At 45.5% G+C, this 22,030-nt stretch overlaps 1 protein-coding gene across 2 annotated transcripts in view; it reads right to left on the minus strand.

Moving 5' to 3' along the window:
- NECAB3 (N-terminal EF-hand calcium binding protein 3) overlaps window positions 1-22,030 on the minus strand; it is a 209,657-nt gene that overhangs the window by 149,504 nt on the left and 38,123 nt on the right. For both annotated transcript variants that reach the window (XM_073555394.1, XM_073555395.1), the window contains exon 5: window positions 20,238-20,335. In XM_073555394.1, the coding sequence (XP_073411495.1) occupies window positions 20,238-20,335 (98 nt within the window). The remainder of the gene's footprint in view (window positions 1-20,237; window positions 20,336-22,030) is intronic.

Here is a 22,030-nt window from a genome sequence, read left to right on the forward strand (position 1 = left end):
CCAGAAGCATGTAGGGAGGTAATAGCAAATGAGGTGAAGAGGATGTTAGACCTCAGGGTCATTGAGGAGTCAAAAAGTGGATGGTCCAGTCCCATCGACCTTGTACCGGAGCCCGATGGTGATTTGCAGTTTTGCAATGATTACCGCAGGCTGAATGGAGTCTCCAAATCTGATGCCCCGTGTGGATGAACTCATTGAAAGACTGGAAACCGCGAGGTACATTACAACGTTCGACCTACTGGCAGATTCCTATGTCCCAGAGTACTAAGGAGAAGACAGCCTTCTCGACGCCTGATGGGTGTTTCCAATACACGAGAATGCCAGGGGGCTCCGGCATCTTTCCAGAGGGCTACGGATCGTGTCATGGCTCCGTGTAAGAAGTATGCCACCACTTACCTAGATGACATTGTGGTCTTAAGCCCTGACTGGGGTAGTCATCTACCAAAGGTACAGGCAGTCCTGGATGCGTTGAGGAATGCGGGGTTCACCAAAACCCAAAAAAATGTGCCAAAGAGAAGGAAGAGGCCAAATACCTAGGCTATGTCATCAGGAGGGGCGAAATCAAACCTCAGAGAACCAATATTGAGGCAATTCAGAAGTGGCCACAATCACTTTCCAAGAAGAAAGTGAGGCCGTTTCTTGTAATTGTGGGGTACTGACCTGCTTCAAGGCACAAGATCATCGACGATTAAATGGTCTGCTGAGACTGAATTGGCATTCCAGGAGCTGAAGCAGCTTCTGTGTAAACATCCGGTTACGGTCATGTAAAACCACGGCCGCCGGGGGGGTAGTGTTATGAATGAGTCACCGTAGGAGGCAAAAGCAGAAATAAAAGCTAAGTCCAGAAAACCAGAGAAGTTGGCAACTATCAGATTGCAGACCCCTGAACCTATCAACACAACTAGCAGTAGCCGTGGGGGGTTCCTACGATGCCCTAGACCCCTCGATCACAGCCGGAGAATTACATAGGCCTAAAGAAAGAAAGGGGAAATCTAAACTGCCCTAGAGCAGACCCCAAAGCAATAGGCAGCCCCGAACATATAATGACGGTGAAGCAAGATGAAAATATTAACACAGACAGAAAGATAGACTGAGCAAAGACGGGGCCCAAAACTACCTAGATAGGAAAGGACAGGAACGCTGCTGTCTGCAATCTGCCAAAACCCTATCAAAGACATAAGCCAACAAGCTGATATGAAAAAGGCCCTGAAGCAGCTAGGCTTCAAAAAGTAAATCAGCACTCAGGTATTTTCAGAAGACAGAGCTAAATGAATTCAGCACACCCCACGAGGGAATGGCAGAAATCCAGAAAAACAAAGCAAAACAAAGTCAAAGCACCAAAGCAAAAGGCCGAGCAGCAAACTTAGCTTTAGAGGAGCAGGAATTCAGACTGGTCTCCAAGGATCCCACAGAGAAATCACCCGCAGGGCAGCCTTATATCCAGTCAGTAACTCCACTCAGCCAGTCATCATCATCAGCCTCAGGTGTTTGATAATCAGGCTCACTACCTTTCTTTACCAGAAGAGGGAGTTCCTCGGGCCTCAGTAATGAAGGGGAAAATGAACTCACAACAGGGTAGCTTGTGCGGCCGCTCCTGTACTCACTGTGCTGGAGGCTGTTTCATCACCCGTATCACTTTGGGGAACCAATTGACTGCAGACAGAGGCTGGAATCAACTTTAACAACTCAGCTTTATTCCCTTCAGGGCACAGCACGTTCAATACAGCAACAGGACTCTTTACTTGGTAACAGCAATACATCTTTATCTACAGCAGTACGTCAATTCTTCCTTCACTTCACACATATGCACCATACAGGCAAGCTGACACATCACACGGAGCACGATGAACATGGAACACTTCCCTTCTTTCAGAGCCTGACTTCAGCCCACGAAGGTACCCGACTTTTCCGTTACAGCTCACCCCCTAAAGGCACTGTTGCTCCTGTTCGTATCCTAGTTTAACAGCTCACTGAACTCTCCACAAAGTTCCCGTTCTCCAGCTGTTACTCCCACAGGGATCCTTCCACGAAACTCCCTGGCTTGCAATTCTGCAGACATGGGCTGGACTCAATAGACTGGCTTGGGTTGTCACTTCAGCTTTTCCTTGCTAGCTGACTTGACCGACGAGACTCCTTCTTCTGTCTCACTAGCCTTACAGTCCCCAGTCCCTGACTGCAAGGCCTCCAGCACCACAACATGCTGGCTACTGCTGTAGGCACTCCACTGTTCTTCAATCCTGCCCTGTGCTGTTCACTACCCCCAGCTCAACTGACTTAATGCAGGGAAACTATGTACTTTCCTCCTGTCTAGCCACTCCTCTAAGTTAACCCTATTAACGTCTTCTCACTTGTTGAGCTCAGTGCCCCCATCTAGTGGCCCTTTACTAATATAACACCTAACTATCTTAATGTTGTGTGGACACAAACACACACACAACATGCATACAACACACCGATAATATCAACAATCGCAGGGCAAAGAGCTTGCCCTCCTTACATTCCCCCTTCCTGAAACGATTGCCGTCCTCGGCAATGCAGAGGTGTACCAAAAACAGAATTCAAATTTAAACTATACATTTTGTATACCTCTACATGTTGTTAAAGTTCCATTTTTTTTTTACATTTTCAGAATTTTTTTTTCTTCAAAAATATAAAATTCTTACTCAGTAAAACCTGTAAATACTGTACATTCTACCATTAAGCATAAACACACTTTCACCATCACATATAAATATATACGTTTTGTGAGGTAGCGCTGTCATTTACTTAGGGGATCCTCGCTAGGCAGCGAACAAAACCAGGTCCGGCACAGGTTTTCCATAAACTCAAAACATAGTCCTTGCGGTCTATTCACCATCATAGAGCCACTGCAGCACTATACAGTTCATATCCGTAGCATAATCCAAAGCAATCAACATAAAGTTCATCACAGCATAGCGTCCATTACAGAGCTTCCCTCTGTTAAGCCTGTGATCGTACAGGTTATGCTTAGGAGGCTTTCTAGCTGCATTTATCTCACCCACGTCAGGGTCTCCATATGGTTCCTTCATTCAGGCTGCAGACGTCCATATCCCTACAGGGAACTCTCAAGCTCTGGCAGCCATTACACACAGCCACACACAGGCTGTTAGCCAGGAGACAACTCTCCTCATGGGACCTTCCACTCTGGACCAACCAGGTCCCTGCATTCACATGTGACCTACCCTGGCCACATTATATGGTCCATAGCCATGCCCAATGGGTCACGTGACTATGACCTCATCACAGGTCTTTCACACACTCACACAGCCTTTTACTACAGGCATTTTCAGACCCACCTCTGGGTGGGTATATAGGTAACCAGACACGCCCATCTCTCTAGTTACCTGGAGACTTCTCCCTCTCATATTAAATCAGCATCTCAGCAAAGACCTTGCTGATCACACACCTATAAGTCTCCATCTCAAAGCCACCCACTTTGAGATACCAAACAGCCATTCATCCTTTCTCCTGGAACCTCCACACGGCGCCCCCTAGTGGACACAGTGGTTACTACACCACATACCTCGCCCCTCCGTTCAAACTTGTGGGGTTGAACACACAACATTACATCAGGCTCTCGAGACCGGGCACTCATTACACCTTGCCCCACAGGTCGAGAGAACCTTTTCCATCTGTCATATGGCCTCCTCTCTACGTTAGGCCTCCCCCGCCCCAGTGGTCAGAATATCGTTCCTGCTCTTTGACCCTCCAGATACAGTCTGTCTGCGTCATCAGACAATGTCTAGTCACCACCTTCCTCTCTCTGTTTGTTCCATTCCCCGACCAGCTCCCCCAGTTGGTACGGTCATCAGTCTTAAAGGGAATCTGTCACCCTTTTTAGCCCCTATTGGCTGCTGGCATAGACATCAGGGGCTTATCTACAGCTTTCTGTAATGCTGTAGATATGCCCCCGATGTAACCTGAACGATAAGAAAAACACGTTATATTATACTCACCGGGGTGGGCAGTCCGGTCCGATGAGTGTCGCCATCCCGTCCGCCACCTCCCTTCCTCATGCGATGACGTCCTCTTCTCCCGTCCTGTAATGGCTCCGGCGCATTGCTCTGCCCTGTTGAGGGCAGAGCAGAATTCTGCAGTGCGCAGGTGCCAGACCTCTCCCGACGCCTGCGCACTGCAGGAATCTGCTCTGCCCTCAACAGGGCAGAGCAGTGTGCCTGCGCCAGAGCCATTACAGGATGGGAGAAGAGGACGTCATCACATGAAGAAGGGAGGCACCGGACAGGACGGCGACACCCATCGGACCGGACCGCCCACCTCGGTGTGTATAATATAACGTGTTTTTCTTCTCTTTCAGGTTACATCGGGGGATTATCTACAGCATTACAGAATGCTGTAGATAAGCCCCCGATGTCTATGCCGGCAGCTAATAGGGGCTAAAAAGGGTGACAGATTCCCTTTAAACAGGCCTACTGTCTGGCCGGAGTCTGACTCATTTAGGGTCACACAGGAGCTATAGTCTCTCAACGTCATCCTGTCAGTCGAACTACCACTTGCTGACATTCTTCGGCCATCTGCCCTGTCACTTCTTGGCGGAACTCTTCGGGTCCTTACATCTTGTTGGGTTGCAGACGGCTGCCACCTGGTATTCCGTACTTCTTTATTAATTCGCCAGCGGTCCCGCCTCAACTGCTCAATCTCTTGCAGGTACCCCACTCGATACTCCAAGAGCATCCGAAAGTCACTCAGGCTCTCCACAGAGCCAACCACCAGGATGGGAATCCTACCCACTTCACTGGATACTTGGTCTTCATCATCAGGAGGGATCCTCACTCTCACCACACCGGAGATATTCACAAGGTCTTGCATTACCTTCCCGGATCTTCCAATGATTCTCCCAATCAGAGCTGTGGGTACCGGCACCACATCTTTCTGCAAACCCAGCTGATCCATAGCCTCCCTTGCTAACTCTAGGCGTCGAGCAGCCTTCACATTACTCTGCTTGACCCGCTGTTTGGTGTGGAGACATTGTAGATGCATCTCTTTCAGGACAGCTACTCGGTTTGATGTGTCTTCTCTGTCCGATACTATCACCAACTGCCGAGTCTCAGGTGCCCAGCGCACCTTACACGCTTTGACCGCTTCTTTGAAAGCCTCATGCACACCTTCCTCCACACAGGCTTCTTGCATGTCCTCTGGTACATCAATCACAAACTGGAAGGCTGTGGTCTTGCTCTCTTCCTGGACCGAAGGCCCTAGCTTTACCACGGACACTTCCCTCCCTGCCGTTGACCCGACCGGGTGACTGTCTTCTTCAGTTCTTAACTCACCAACTTCACACGATTTGATCACTTCATGACCCTTTGCCATGAGGGCTACTGGCCGTTCTTTCCTGTTATCACTTGCGCTCACCAGCGGAAAGTCTTTGTCCAATTTCTCCCACAGAAGACTTTTAACTACTCCTCAGAGTTCTTCCATTTCTTCCCTAAGGGTCTTGCTCACATTTTGCCACATTGACAGGTGACCTCTGAGCTCCAAGACTCCTTTCTCAAGCCCTTCCACATCTTCTCTTAAGGTGTTATTCACGCTGTGCCACGTTGACAGGTGACCTCTGAGCTTCAAGACTTCTTTCTCAAGCTCCTCCACTCTGTGCTCGGCCGTTTGTCTCATCACACTTTCTCGTTCAAGATGTTCCTTCACTATCTCTTTTACTAACTGTATCTCCTGCTCTAGTTCTCTTTTGGCCAGTATGTGTTGCACCATTACTTCTTTAATTATATCGTCAAAAGGTACCCCTGGGTTAGTCCCGTCAGTCAAGTGAACCCCCCAGTTACCCTCTGACTGTGTCTCTACACCCGTTATCTTCTCGATTAGGTTACCATCAGTCCTGTCACGAGTTTCAGTCAGCACAGCACTAGATTCTGTCCTAGGGGTGGCTACTGGCAACAACATGTCACAGTCACACCACCCCGTACGGTAAACCCCCAAGACACTCTCTATCCGTGTGTCCGCTCCGCTCTTTTTGTTTACCACACCCTTCTCATTCACACTGATGTACCCTTCAGGTGACGTCAGGTCAGTAAATTCATCCGACGCCATTCTTTCTCCGGTCGCCCCTACGTCTGGCCTGTCCACGTTAGGAGACGTCAGCATCTCAGTGTCTGCTAGCCCTACAGTAGAAACGTCTCTATCCTCCTCCCCCACATCATCAAATATGACAAAGTTCCGGCGCTTCTCAAAGGTATGCACTAAGTTTGGTGGCATCCTACCGCCTTGGCACTCCCCCTTTTCCATCTCAGAAAAACAAAGAAACAAGAAATGAAGTATAAATAATTATACAGCCAAATAAATTAATGAATTAATAATTGACCAATATGTTTCTTCCAACAATTGGATGGCAGACCATCCGGTATAAATGAGAAAAGCCAACTACTGATGTATCAAAGAGAACCAGAATAATATAATAGGAATGTATATATAAATACTGAAATAAAAATGTGTATAAAATAAGCCTTTATTAAAATTATGGCCAAACAACAACAACAATAATATATGAAAAAATATATAAAAAATGGCAAAGAAAACCGCACAATACATAAATAATTAAATATCTGTACTTGTAATAATATCACCACTTATAGAATGGAAAAAAGGGGACATATATAATAATCCCTATATATAGCGACCAAAAAACATGGTAGGCACAATGAAACCAAAAAAAATAAAAATGAAAACACAATAAAAAGGTGATGTAAATATGCCCAAAATTGGTGAGAAACTAATATACATATACATATATACACACAAAAAAGTGATTAATATGCACCCAAAGATTAAATTTATTTATATGTGCCTATTTTTATATACCCAAAATTAGTGAGAGACTAATATATACATACATATATACATATAAAAAAGAGTGATTAATATACACCCAAAAATAAATAAACTTTTATGTGCATAAACCAATAATAATGAAGAATTATATATAGTTAGTTAATGTGCACCAAAGGTAGCTATATAAAGACCTTATCCTGAAAAGCGCTACATGGCAGGAATAAACCAGGAACAGCCAAAAAGCCATAGAACAGACAGCACATGCGCTAAACAGTACCACATAAATAGAATGGGCCGCAATAAATCAGACCTAATACACCTGGCAGCGACTAATGGGGCGCTTGCACAGAGGTTTGTGTGCCCAAACTATGCGGCACTGTGCAGCACAATGCACTGCCTGGAGGACAAATGCTGAAACAATAATCAAAATAATAAGCTATAAATACACACCGCAATGGGACAACCATGCAGTAAGGACTGTCCTGGAAATATAACGCAATGTAGCACAATGGATTACCTGAAGTATAAATAACCAGGGAGTGGTGACGGTATGCCAAAAAGAACGCGCCCCGACGCGCGTTTCGGAAAAGCTCCTTCGTCAGGACTCGGTCCACCTTATAATTCACAATGACCCCGTGGCCGCAGCGAACTGTGACGTTTTTCTCGGTCAGAGATAAAACGAGCGGAGTTCCTGTCAGAGTCACCTGACTCTTTGAGTCCAGCTTACCAGGGACTCCTTCCTGGTACAGCATCACGATACACACCTGCTGCCCATCGTTACTATCCGGAAAGGATATCCCACATTCTGACCAAGACATACACACACACTGCGGTACTCCAGACATACCCACTGAGTCACCCAATGTGTCATTCCTTCAAACTCGTCCCCTTTCTGGACCACCACCCCACTTTGGGTTGCCGCCCCTCCAGAGATTCCACCCCTTTTTGAGTTACCACCCGGATTTGGGTCACCGCCCCTTCTGGGACTCCACCCCCTTTCGGGATCTCCCCATGTCTGTTATACCGGTCTTCTCAGACCACAGTTCACACAACACAGTTTATGTCTTAACGATACCACACAAGTCCTTGTTGGCACCACCACAGCTCCTGCCGTCACCGATCACCGACACCACCGGCTGCTGTTCACACACAGCGGCTGGAGTCACTGCAGCTCCTGCTGTGCCGTCTTTGTGGACCCGCCGATCCACCGGAAGCTGCTTGTCCCCTTCGTAACCCTGCCGAGTTACCGGAAGGCGCTTGTCACCTTCGTGCCCCCAATGAGCCACATCAAGCCGCTTGTCACCTTCTTGACTCCCACTGAGCCACCGCAGGCTGAGTTGAGAAAAGAAGAAAAGAAAAACACCACACAAAAAATTCAAAAAACTCACGTGTCCTTTCTGTGTGCTATTCAGGATGTACCGTCTCCGCCTGAGACCGTCCAACACACAGGGTGCACCGGGTGCTATTCAGGGAGCCGACCCTCTTTCCAGGGTTTCCCCACACACCGGCCTCACCAGGTCCAGAGGCTTAGCGGGTGCTATTCAGGGCATCTGTCTCTGCCTGAGACTGCCCAACACTTACGCCTCACCAGGTCCAAGGTCATACCACGTGCTCCAGGGATCTGATTCTTCTCCTAGAATCTCCCAACACTGACCCTCCAGGACCTTGCTCACTGAACCCTCAAGGTACACAGTCTTTCCCACTGACCCAGGTCAGTACAAAACGAACACCAGTCCGTTACCTGTGTCGGCCACACAGGTCCTCGGATACCTCTTCTCCACAGAGGCACCCTATAGCAATCACCAGTCTCTTTCTCACTGACCCCGGTAAGTACAACACGGCTTTCACGACCGTCACCTGCTGGCCGCGCAGGTTCTCGGACCCCTCTAATGCAGAGGTATCCTATAAGTCTTTTCTCCTGGGGAAACGGCCGCACTGGGCTCACCGAACTGGACAGTGCCTTACTCACTAGGCCGCCCCACGGTTCCAGAACCACAACCGTCAGCCTTCCTGGCTCAGCGTTGCCAGCACTGCAACATACGCCTTTGGAAACCGTTGCCCTTAGCAACCGAAACTTTGCAGTCCTCTTCCGTTGCTCCCAGCAACAAGGCTACAACAATGCCCATAGCTTTCTCCACCAAATGTGAGGTAGCGCTGTCATTTACTTAGGGGATCCTCGCTAGGCAGCGAACAAAACCAGGTCCGGCACAGGTTTTCCATAAACTCAGAACATAGTCCTTGCGGTTTATTCACCATCATAGAGCCACTGCAGCACTATACAGTTCATATCCGTAGCATAATCCAAAGCAATCAACATAAAATTCATCACAGCATAGCGTCCATTACAGAGCTTCCCTCTGTTAAGCCTGTGATCGTACAGGTTATACTTAGGAGGCTTTCTAGCCGCATTTATCTCACCCACATCAGGGTCTCCACATGGTTCTTTCATTCAGGCTGCAGACGTCCATATCCCTCCAGGGAACTCTCAAGCTCTGGCAGCCATTACACACAGCCACACACAGGCTGTTAGCCAGGAGACAACTCTCCTCACGGGAACTTCCGCTCTGGACCAACCAGGTCCCTGCATTCACCACATGTGACCTACCCTGGCCACATTATATGGTCCATAGCCACGCCCAACGGGTCACGTGACTGACCTCATCGCAGGTCCTTCACACACTCACACAGCCTTTTACTATAGGCATTTTCAGACCCACCTATGGGTGGGTTTATAGGAAACCAGACCCACCCATCTCTCTAGTTACCTGGAGACTTCTCCCTCTCATATTAAATCAGCAACTCAGCAAAGACCTTGCTGATCACACACCTATAAGTCTCCATCTCAAAGCCACCCACTTTGAGATACCAAATGGCCATTCAATATTCTGCCATTCATCCTTTCTCCTGGAACCTCCACACAGTGTCCCCTAGCGGACACAGTGGTTAATACACCACAGTTTCTATATATTTCTTCTTCATATCAAAATTCTTATTACTTCTACAAAAGTATATCACACGAGAAAAACAATAATGTCCATAGACTTCTTGAGAGGAAAGCACAAGTGTCCTTTTCTCCCCCTTCCTGTGAGGAGAGCACTTCAAGTGTCCAAGGTTCCTTTGAAAAAAACGTAGTGTCCATTTTCCAATCTGACAACGTGTGTGTCCACATACAAAAACTTCACACGAAAAGATGCCTCCCCCCTTCCTGTGAGGGGAGCACCACGTATGTCCACGCTGTCAGGGACTCCAACAAGTCATTTTAGCACTTCTTAAAGGGGTACACCTCCCGTCCCGGTGTACGATACAGTCCATTGCTGCATGAGTGGGCTGCCTGGTAATCATATGCAGTCTGTTGCTACAGCCGCACTTGGTCCAAAAGTCCATGGACGTATGGCCCCACAAAAGGCAAGTCCTACAATCCAGTAGAAGGGCCATAACAACATATATGTACAAAATAATGTTCTCTATAGGCTGTATTGGTCGCATTGCTCCCAAACTTGAGAGTGCATCAGTGCTTCTTAGAAAAAAAACTCAAAGCAAAGAGAAAAAAACATTTTTACAAAAAAGGTCCCATAGACCATAATAGGCTCTCATCTGAAGAGCGTTGCAGGGTTTCCTTTACCCTGAGGGGACGCAGAGTCCCAAATAGTGCAACAGGCACTTAAAGGGTTAAACACAGTAAGTTCAGTAGTGCACATTCTGCACAATTTTTCTACTTAAAGCCCGGGTGCGGGCTGAAGGGGACTCTGCAGCCACAGAATCTCCATACTGAGGGGAAAAATCAGGGGCAGAGGGGTCCTCAGCTGCCTCTGCACACAGATCCACATCAGCTCCAGGGGTACAGTGGTCTCAGGGGATACCTGCTTGAAGCGCTGCTGCTCAGGGGCTTTGGGGGATGCCTGGTGGGAGCGCGGGTGCACGGTGACGCAGACCTTGGGCTGCGTGTCCCCGCAGTGGGACAGTGTGAGGGCAGCATGGTCCACCACCGGTTGAGGCTGAGTAGCACTCACCTCCTTTATTTGCGCAGCTCCACTCCATCCGGCTCTCAGCTCCTCCTTACAGATATCAGCAGCATTTTCTGACATGGTAGAGGCGTCCTCCTCCAGTCGGGTGAGCTCCGTCAGCTCACGGTCACTGTCGGTACTGGTTTCCAGGGTGCACTTGTGTAGTTGCTCCAAGCTCCAGGTGACATGTCTGGACTCTTCCTCCCATCTCCAGCGCCACTCTGTGCGTCCGATGCTCCTGCAGCTGCACTGACATGTCTCTGTCAACTTCCCAGGTCCTACTGAGGCCAGACAGCTGCACTCAGCACATTCTGCTGGGCCACTCCCTTTCCAGGGTGGAGCTCTGTCTGGCCTCTTCATCCACTTCTCAGAATTCAGGGGGAAAGGGTGCTGCACATACCACTCCTTCCAGGGGCGGACCAGACATTGCTGACAGCTCACATTTGGCTCCATCCAGACGCTGTCACGCCCACGAAGTGCAGCTTTTTGACAAGAACAGTCCATTTTGGCACCAGAATTCTCCATCTTGCTGGCAGCCATTTTAGGTCTCACAGGAATACTTTGCAGATCTTCTCCTTTGGTCACAATCGGTTTCTTGGTCTCATTTTTAAGCATTTTTTCAGTCACATTCAGTATTTTAATCATCTTCACTTGCCCATCACTGCTCTCTTCAGTTTGCATCTTACAGAGCGCTGCAGTCACTATCAGACTGTCTTCTCTCTTCACCTCCGCTGCGGTCTCGCCGCCATTTGGGGCGGCGAGATCCTGCCGACTACGCCACATGTAAAACCACGGCCGCCGGGGGGTAGCTTGTGCGGCCGCTCCAGTACTCACTGTGCTGGAGGCTGTTTCATCACCCATATGTTGTTCACTTTGGGGAACCAATTGACTGCAGACAGAGGCTGGAATCAACTTTAACAACTCAGCTTTATTCTCTTCAGGGCACAGCACGTTCAATACAGCAACAGGACTCTTTACTTGGTAACAGCAATACATCTTCATCTACAGCAGTACGTCACTTCTTCCTTCACTTCACACATATGCACCACACAGGCAAGCTGACACATCACACGGAGCACGATGAACACGGAACACTTCCCTTCTTTCAGAGCCCGACTTCAGCCCACGAAGGTACCCGACTTTTCCATTACAGCTCACCCCCTAAAGGCACTGTTGCTCCTGTTCGTATCCTAGTTTCACAGCTCACTGAACTTTCCACAAAGTTCCCGTACTGCAGCTGTTACTCCCACATGGATCCTTCCACGAAAATCCCTGGCTTGCAATTCTCCAGATATGGGCTGGACTCAATAGACTGGCTTGGGTTGTCACTTAAGCTTTTTCTTGCTAGCTGACTTGACTGACGAGACTCCTTCTTCTGTCTCACTAGCCTTACAGTCCCCAGTCCCTGACTGCAAGGCCTCAAGCACCACAACGTGCTGGATACTGCTGTAGGCACTCCGCTGTTCTTCACTCCTGTCCTGTTCGCTACCCCCAGCTCAACTGACTTAATGCAAGGAAACTATCTACTTTCCTCCTGTCTAGCCACTCCTCTAAGTTAACCCTATTAATGTCTTCTCACTTGTTGATCTCAGTGCCCTCATCTAGTGGCCCTTTACTAATATAACACCTAACTATCTTAACTAATGTTGTGTGGACACAAACACACACACACAACATGCATACAACACACCGATAATATCAACAATTGCAGGGCAAAGCCCTTGCCCTCCTTACATTCGCATCAGATTTCAGCAAAGCGATCGTGGTCCAGATAGATGCGTCAGAATTTGATTTGGGAGCCATGCTGTCTCAGGAAGAGAATGGGGAGGAACATCACATTGTGTATCTGAGTCGGAAGCTCTCTTCATGAGAGAGAAACTATGCCATCGTCGAGAAGGAGTGCTTAGCCATAAAATGGGCCCTAGATAACCTGAGATATTACCTGCTAGTTTGTAGGTTTAAGCTGGTATTTGACCATTCATAGAGTGGGTGGGAGAATGTCCACCTTATCTCCACAAAGCTTGTCAGCAGACGGAAGCATGAAGTGCTCTAAAACTTCCTTGTAGACGGTTGTGCTGACTTTGGTCTTGATAAAACACAGTGGACCTACACCAGCAGATGACATGGCTCCCTAAACCATCATTGATTGTGAATACTTCACACTAGACCTTGGAAATCAAGGTCCCAGAGTCTGGAGGAAGAGTGGAAAGGCACACAATCCAAGCTGCTTGAAGTCTAGAGCACTTCATGCCGACAAGCTTTTTGGAGATAGAAATTTCATTCTCCAGCATGACCTGGCACTTGTCCACCTCACCAAAAATACCAATACCTGGTTTAAAAACAACAGTATTACTTTGATTGATTGGCTAGCAAGCTCTCCTGGGGTATTCTATGGGGTATTATCAAGAGGAATATGAGAGACATCAGACCCAACAATGCGGATGAGCTGAAGGCTGCTATCAAAGCAACCTGGGTTTCCATAATACCTCGGCAGTGCCACAGGCTGATCGCCTCCATGCCATGACGCATTGATAAAGTAATTGATGCCAAAGGAGCCCCGACCAAGTATTGAGTGTATTTAATGAATGTACATTTCAGTAGGTCAACTTTTCAGATTGTAAAATAATTTTTTCAAGCTGGTGTTATAAAATATTCTAATTTACTAAGATAATGACTTTTGGGTTTTCATTGGCTGTAAGCCATAATCATCAACAGTAACAGAAATAAACACTTGAAATACATCACTCTGTTTGTAATGACCCAATATAATACATGAGTTTCACTTTTTGTATTGAATAACTGAAATAAATTAACTTTTTGGTGATATTCTAATCTTGTGAGATGCACCTATATATATATATATGTATATATATATATATATATATATATATGGAACACTACATCCTAGATATCACTGAATAAAATATTCCAGTTGCAAATCTTGACTCATTACACAGTGTTATGCATTAGGAACAATAAAACATAAAAATGATCAATGTAAATTAAGATTAATATCACATGGAGGTCTGGATTTGGAATGATACTCAAAATCAAAGTGGAAAATCAAATTACAAGACAAGACAAGGAAATGATGCTCAGTAGTGTATGTGGCCTCCACGTGCCTGTATGACCTCCCTACAACGCTTGGGCATGCTCCTGATGAGGCGGCAAATGGTCTCCTGAGGGATCTCTTCCCAGACCTGGACTAAAGCATTCGCCAACTCCTGGACGGTCTGTGGTGCAACGTGACGTTCGTTGATGGACCGAGACATGATGTCCCAGATGTGCTCAATCAGATTCAGGTCTGGGGAACGGGCGGGCCAGTCCATAGCTTCAATGCCTTCATCTTGCAGGAACTACTGACACACTCCAGCCACATGAGGTCTGGCATTGTCCTGCATTAGGAGGAACCCAGTGTCACGATCCATTTTTGGATCTGTGTCAGCTTCTGGATTCTCTTATATAAACTTTCGAGGGTTTATATTAGTTTTTGCCCCTGGTAGCCGTTGGTGTTACTACAAGTTTAGTTAGTCTGCTGGGGGGTTTTTCCCCCTGGTGGCCGCTGGTGTTACTACATGTAACCATCCTGCCTGGCCTATGCTTTTACTAGTGGTTCAGTCCCTCGACCCTTGTTCACATTCACGTCACTAGGTAAGTGAAAAGGTTTTAAATACTAGAGTAGGACTGTCCCATAGGGGTTGCCTTGACGTGGCGGGATGGCTTGTACATTATTTTGATCAAAATTATGTTTACGAAATACCCTTATTATTATTACCTTTATGCATTATTTGCTTTATATTTTTTACTTTTTAGTTCAGGATATTTGCGTTTTTTGCTTTTTGTTTTCTCTGGTTAATGGTCATGTGTTAATATGCACTTACATTGTGCATATACATTAACTTACTTTCTCAGTTCAGACTCCAGTTTTTTATTTATTTCATTGTGCATTCTTTGCATATATGGGTGTGACCGCCCTCTTTCTGAGCCGAGAAAACCATCCTGCCTGGCCTATGCTTTTATTAGTGGTTCAGTCCCTCGACCCTTGTTCATATTCACGTCACTAGGTAAGTGAAAAGGTTTTAAATACTAGAGTAGGACTGTCCCATAGGGGTTGCCTTGACGTGGCAGGATGGCTTGTACATTATTTTGATCAAAATTATGTTTACTAAATACCCTTATTATTATTATTACCTTTATGCATTATTTGCAGTTTATTTTTTTACTTTTTTATTTTAGGATATTTGTGTTTTTTGCTTTTTGTTTTCTCTATGTTTAGTTAGTCAGCAGGTGGTGACCACTCCCTCCTTCCTATAAAAGGTCGCCTGAGGCATCAGCTGGTGTTGGTGATACACTTTTGATACCAACCATGGTGAAGACTGGAGCTACCTGGTGCAGTGGTGGTTCAGCTTATCAGGAGCAGTGGTGGTTCTGCTGAAAGCTGAGTTCAGGAGCCTTACTCTGCTGTACAGTGCATTGCAGCAGGTAAAGCTAAGCTTTGTTTTTTAGTTGATTTATCCCAGAGGTGTCTGTTTTATCTTTCTTTTGGTTTTTGGTGCAGTTCACATTTTTCCCTGTCTCACTACCTGGGGAGGGGGTTGGGGGTTTAGCTCAGGGCTAAACAGGAGATAGGGACAGGTCGGTGACTTGGGCCTCACTACCATCAAGTGTACCCCCAAGTTAAGGAAAGTCACGGCACCACCTTAGCCTGAGGGGCAGTTCAGGGACCCAGGTTCCTCGTCCCCTGTTTTCCCACTACTGCCCCGTGACAACCAAGGCCAAAAACACCAGCATATAGTCTCACAAGGGGTCTGAGGATCTCATCTCGGTAACCTAATGGCAGTCAGGCTACCTCTGGCGAGCACATGGAGGGCTGTGCGGCCCTCCAAAGAAATGCCACCCCACACCATTACTGACCCACTGCCAAACCGGTCATGCTGAAGGATGTTGCAGGCAGCTGATCGCTCTCTACGGCGTCTCCAGACTCTGTCACGTCTGTCACATGTGCTTAGTGTGAACCTGTTTTCATCTGTGGAGAGCACAGGGTGCCAGTGGCGAATTTGCCAATCCTGGTGTTCTGTGGCAAATGCCAGCATCCTGCACGGTGTTGGGCTGTGAGCACAACCCACACCTGTGGATGTCAGGCACTCAGACCATCCCCATGGGGCCGGTTTATAACCGTTTGTGCAGACACATGCACATTTGTAGCCTGCTGGAGGTCATTTTGCAGGCTCTAGGAGTGCTTCTCCTGTTCCTCCTTGCACAAAGGCGGAGGTAGCGGTCCTGCTGCTGGGTTGTTGCCCTCCTACGGCCCCCTCCATGTCTCCTGGTGTACTGGCTTGTCTCCTGGTAGCGCCTCCAGCCTCTGGACACTACACTGACGAACACAGCAAACCTTGCCACAGCTCGCATTGATGTGCCATCCTGGATGAGCTGCACTACCTGAGCCACTTGTGTGGGTTGTAGAGTCCATCTCATGCTACCACGAGTGTGAAAGCACATCCAACTTTCAAAAGTGACCAAAACAGCCAGAAAGTATTGGTACTGAGATGTGGTATGTGGTCCCCACCTGCAGAACCACTCCTTTATTGAGTGTGTCTTGATAATTGCCAATAATTTCCACCTGTTGTCTATTCCATTTGCACAACAGCATGTGAAATTGATTGTCAATCAGTGTTGCTTCCTAAGTGGACAGTTTGATTTCACAGAAGCTTGATTTACTTGGAGTTATATTCTGTTGTTTAAGTGTTCCCTTTATTTTTTTGAGCAGTGTACTATGAAGCGGCCCAGGATGGGGAACATTATACCAGGACTTGGCTCATTATTATATAGGTTGCAAACACATGTGTCTTTAAAGGATATAGGACATTACAAGGGTCCATATATTTGACCAACATGTAGGTGGGTGTCCAAGTCCAAATTTTGCTAAGTACTTGATAGTGCTTCCAGCATCTGAAACAGCGGATACTGGAAGCCTGTGCTAGCATTTCTTCTGCGGTGTTGCTATCAGTGTGTCAAGAATGAGAGAAGAGGGTTGCATTGACAATTCAACACAATGGGTAGCACTTTGAACACACTTTATAAGTGGTCATAAACTTGTAAATAACTCATGAAAGAATAAAGTTATGTTAAAACCAAGCACACCATTGTTTTTCTTGTGAAATTCTCAATAAGTTTGATTTGTCACATGACCCTCTTCCGATTGGAAAAAATAAAGTTGGATCCAAAATTGCTGACTTCAAAATGGCCGCCTTGGTCACCACCCATCTTGAAAAGTTTCCCCCTCCCATATACTAATGTGCCACAAACAGGAAGTTGATATCACCAACCATTCCCATTTTATTTAGGTGTATCCATATAAATGGCCCTCCATGTACAGAAAAGTTTTGATTCTGCACTTAATAAAGTACCTTCAGTTTTTTATATGTGTTTTTTAGGCTCCACATAGAAGACAAGAGAGAGAAAAAAGCACCAAAACCACGCAGTGTCTTTTGAAGCACAGGGAGTACAGTTGTCATGAAATCACATCCAGTTTGCTTGGATAGTAAAACTTCTGGGCAAAAAAACCAGCAGAAAATATGCAACATTTACGCTACATGTGAACAAGGTCTAAATTGCTAAGTAAATGTGATTCCATGAAACCTTTGCCCTCGATGCATCTAAAGATGCTTCAGATACTGAACTATCTAGTTTTGGTGCATTTTTTTTCTCTATAGGCTTCTTCTGGAAAAAAAAGCAGCTGCATTTTTAAAGGAAATCTGTCACCCTTTTTTTGACTATCAGCTGCCGGCATTGACATCAGGGGCTTATCTACAGCATTCTGTAATGCTGTAGATAGCCCCCAATGTAATCTGAAAGAGAAGAAAAACACGTTAGATTATACTCACCGGAGGGGGCGGTCCAGTCCGATGGGTGTCGCAGTCCGGTCCGACGCCTCCCCGCCAAACCTCTCCCGAAGCCTGCGCACTGCAGGACTCTGCTCTGCCATCAACAGGGCAGAGCAGTGCACCTGCATCGGAGGCACTACAGGAAGGGAGGAAGAGGACGGTATCGTATGAAGATGGGAAGCGCCGGACCAGACGGCAACACCCATCGGACCAGATCGCCCCCTCCGGTGAGTATAATATAACTCTTTTTTCTTATATTTCAGGTTTCATCAGGGGCTTATCTACAGCATTACGGAATGCTGTAGATAAGCCCCTGATGTCAATGGTGGCAGCTGATAGTAAAAAAAAAGGGTGACAGATTCCCTTTAAGCACAGAATAAAAGCTTTTCTGTACAATTAAAAAAGCGTTAAAAAAAACTCTGCTTCACATCTGCCCCAAAATCGCATGAAATAAGGGGGAAAATGCATAAAATAAATGCAGCAAACACGCAATAATAACAGAAGATTGTTATTGCGTAATGTGCTGAGGACACTTGTAGAAAAAAAAGCAGCAAAAAGAACGCAGCATTTACGCTAAATGTGAACACAGCCTCAGCTTTACAGTTTTATTTTAAATTTTTTTTTATGCCTTTAATAAAGAATAAATATCAATCACGCCTTTTTTTATGTCATTCACTGGTTCCCTTAAATAATCTGATCGTTGTGCTGTGCAGGTCGCTACGATTACACGGACAACAAATATGTCTATGTTATTTTCTGATTTGTGATGTTTATTTTAAAAAAAAGGATTAAAATGTCATTTTCTTTTCATTATCAAGTGCTTTTCACTATTATTTTTTATTAATTTTATAGGATGAAAAAAAAATTATTTTTCTCCCTCTAAAATACAAATACATATACGGTATTGTACAAAGCAGTATATTTTTATCAGTATAATCTGTCTGTGGCGTTAGAACCTGTTTTACAGATCAAGTACACATTTTCTCCCTATTACATCATCAGAGCTTGCAGCTTAGGCTCCTACCTGTAATATTGAGTTTGTGGGTTCAAGACCTGGGGAGACTCACAAAAATAAAGAAAACTACATTTTTGTAATCGCTGCTTATTATTTTTATTTCTTTTATTGTAACAAAAAAAATCTTTTTCTTCATCTCAGTTTACAGGGACCATAGAAATACATTGTTATATACACAATGTATTTCTAAGAACATGCCTAATCTGTTTCTGGGTTCATTGCCTGCAAAAATTCTAATATCTAGATCATTATTGGTAGAGCTGTAGCTTACGAACATGGAGATGTGAGTTTGAGTCTCGGTGAAACTGATCACAGGAAGTAGAAGCAGTGAATATATAATTTAATTTAGGCATTGAGCAGAGAGAAGCGACCCCGTCCCGCATGGAAGAGTAGCTACAGAGCGATGAAGACGTTGGAGAGGGGTGAGTATCAGAACCTGGGACAAATGCTATGACGTGACGGGACGTGGGACTGAGCTCTCAAATCGGGACAGTCCCGCTGAATCCAGGATAGTTGGGAGCTATGTTTCTTAATACAAGTCCTCTTTTGTTATATCTAAAATAAAATGACTGCTGATGAAACAACATCTGACCAGAAGACCAGTTCATCATCCTCCTTCAGTAGAAAAGAAGCTTTCCCATGCTCCATCAGCTGTTATTTATTTTTATACCTAACAAGAAAGGACGGTATGCAATAAAGACAGGGCACTATAATTAACAAAAATAACAAGAGATTCTGATATGTAAGGTACGATGCTGTACATAACAAGAGAGGGCACAGTGTAATAAGGGGCAGTAATATATATAATGGAGAGGAGACTATGTTATATACTGCTGCATCAGCCACATATGGAGTGAGATCAGTTCCTGAGCCCCCTCCCCAAGCAATCACCACCGCAATCACATACAACAATCTATATGAGCAAAGGAGTTAAATTATGATATTTTGTGGATATTTTATTAATAGATTGTAGGACACAACTGCTTGAAATAAACTCTCCTACAGTGTGGAAAATACTTCAATGTCTAATTGCCATTAGTTTTGGCTCCTGCAGTAGATCCTCTGAGACATTCAGCAGTGCCATCAGGGCTCACATGTCACATTCCCCTATTTTAAAAAGAGCCACCAATACCTGTGAAGCATGTGTAGCTACCTTATGAATCTGTATGAAACGCAGTCCCATAAATACACTAATATATAGCATATACTCTCTCCTCCCACTCTTGGACGCATTTCTGTAAAATCGCTTTATAAATAATTTTGAAAGCCTGTGAAGGCGGCTGGGAAAATCCGTCACGGAAAGAATAACACAAATTGGCAAGAGGAAGACGAGCCAAACTGACTACCAACATAAGACCAAACAAGTCATTACAATCCAAGCTATATTGAGTTGAAAATTAATCATCAGTGTACAATTATATATTGCTTGCTTCTTGAACGGGCATTGTTCTATTAATTCCCGGTACATACTGCTTCATTCTACGCTGTACATTATAAATACTAAGCCTCTTTACTCACCGTTTTGGTTTTATCCATTGCTGTCAATATAGTCACATTCAGATTCTGCAGGGCAGCGAGAACATTCTTGTATTCACCCAAATATTCAGAGAAATAGTCTGGAATACACGGGTAACCATCAATGTAACATCATAGAGCATTGAAAGTCATAGGGTTAAAATGTGGAAAAACCCAATTCAAGCCTGGGTGCGTCTTCCACCTGGTCTTAGGTCTCAGAGTGGTCATCATTAGCTTTCTCCCAGGGAATCTTGAGTTTCCTATCTCTTTTTACACCCATTAGCCATTACCAGGACCCAGTGTACAGTGTGGGTATAAAGCCTTGTGCCAATGACCAATTTCTAGCAATATTCAGGTTCCAAGCAGAATAGAGATGTATTATGGCACCCAATGGTAAGTTTATATGCCTCTGATTTTATATGGTGACATATGAAATTATTATGATTACCAATATTAAAATAAATTGTGGTATTGAGGTTCTCAGAAGCATTTCTTTTAGGGCAGAACACCTTTGTCGTCTTCTGCTGGACGGCAGAACATGGAGTTCCTCAGGCTCTGTAATATGAAACATAGGAACTCTATGTGCCATCTACCTGCTCTGGACACATTACTCTCATGTGTTCTCACAGTTCCAGCTCATGACTGAAGGTTGGTAATTGTAATTTTCACAATACAGTCATTACACAACTTGCAAAGAATGTTCTGAGTAACAGCACAAAAAACACATAAACAAAATGTTAAACACAGAATTCCCCTTCCCTGTCTACTATATGTCACTATTTCACGGGGCTATCATGACAGAGAGGAGCCAGAAGACCGCAGCCAGCGTCTGACTGGTCTTACTCCTGAACTGAAAAGAAGCACTTCACCTTCTTTTCAAACTGTACAAATTTCTTTTGGCAGTACAGGGGTTAATTGGTCATGTTGGGAGCTCTAGGAGTCTAGCTCTCAGCTGAGCATTATTAGCCACTCCTATCCCTTATATAATCTGGGTCCTGACAGACACACATCATCAGAGGTAGCTTATGCTGCATGGCTGGGAGGATAGTAATTGGTGGTTATATGAGATGGGGTTTGGTGGATCTATCTGTGACTATTGCTTGGTTTAGTAAGTGTGATAATTCCATTTCCTTCTCCTATGTTTGTTATTCCCCATCCTCCACTCCCCGGTGCATTCCTCTGTTATATGTGAGTGAATATTTGCATGCCTGGTATTTTCAGTTACCCTTGTTCATGTTGCCTTGTTCGTCTGGTTAGCGTTCTGCTGTGCATGGCTGCTCCCCTCTTCCCTGGGTAGGGGAAGGGTACAGATGGAGGGCGGATACAGGAGATAAAGCAAAGTACGTGGCCCTGGCATCTTCACCTTCAGTAGTAACCCGGGGAATAGTGCAAACTAGGGCGCCCCCTAGTGTTATGGACAGGGAAGAAGCCCCTGGTCCCAAGTCACCCGACAACCAAGTTGTGACACTATATCTGTGTTAACACAGATTTGTATTCCACATGAAATAGCAATTTTGAAATTCATTCCTCTGCTATTCCTGATAGAAACATTTTAAAAAGTTGACAGGCACAGAGAGGCGGCACTACTAGTCAAAGCTGTGTCTATACACAGTCTGACGTAGCCCAATCAAAGTTGACAGTGTCAGACTGTGTAGTGACACACCCTTTTCAACGGCAGGAAATGGTAATACCCAGTTGTCAATTTAGACAGGGACACAGAGAAGCTTTAGAATTGCAATTTTATGATGAATGCAAGTATTTGCTAAACATAAGTGTCATGATTGGTGACAAAGGAA

The sequence above is a fragment of the Dendrobates tinctorius genome, unplaced genomic scaffold, assembly GCF_039654945.1.
Source record: "Dendrobates tinctorius isolate UK_male_01 unplaced genomic scaffold, ASM3965494v1 ptg000223l, whole genome shotgun sequence".
In the NCBI taxonomy this organism is placed as follows: Eukaryota; Metazoa; Chordata; class Amphibia; order Anura; family Dendrobatidae; genus Dendrobates; species Dendrobates tinctorius.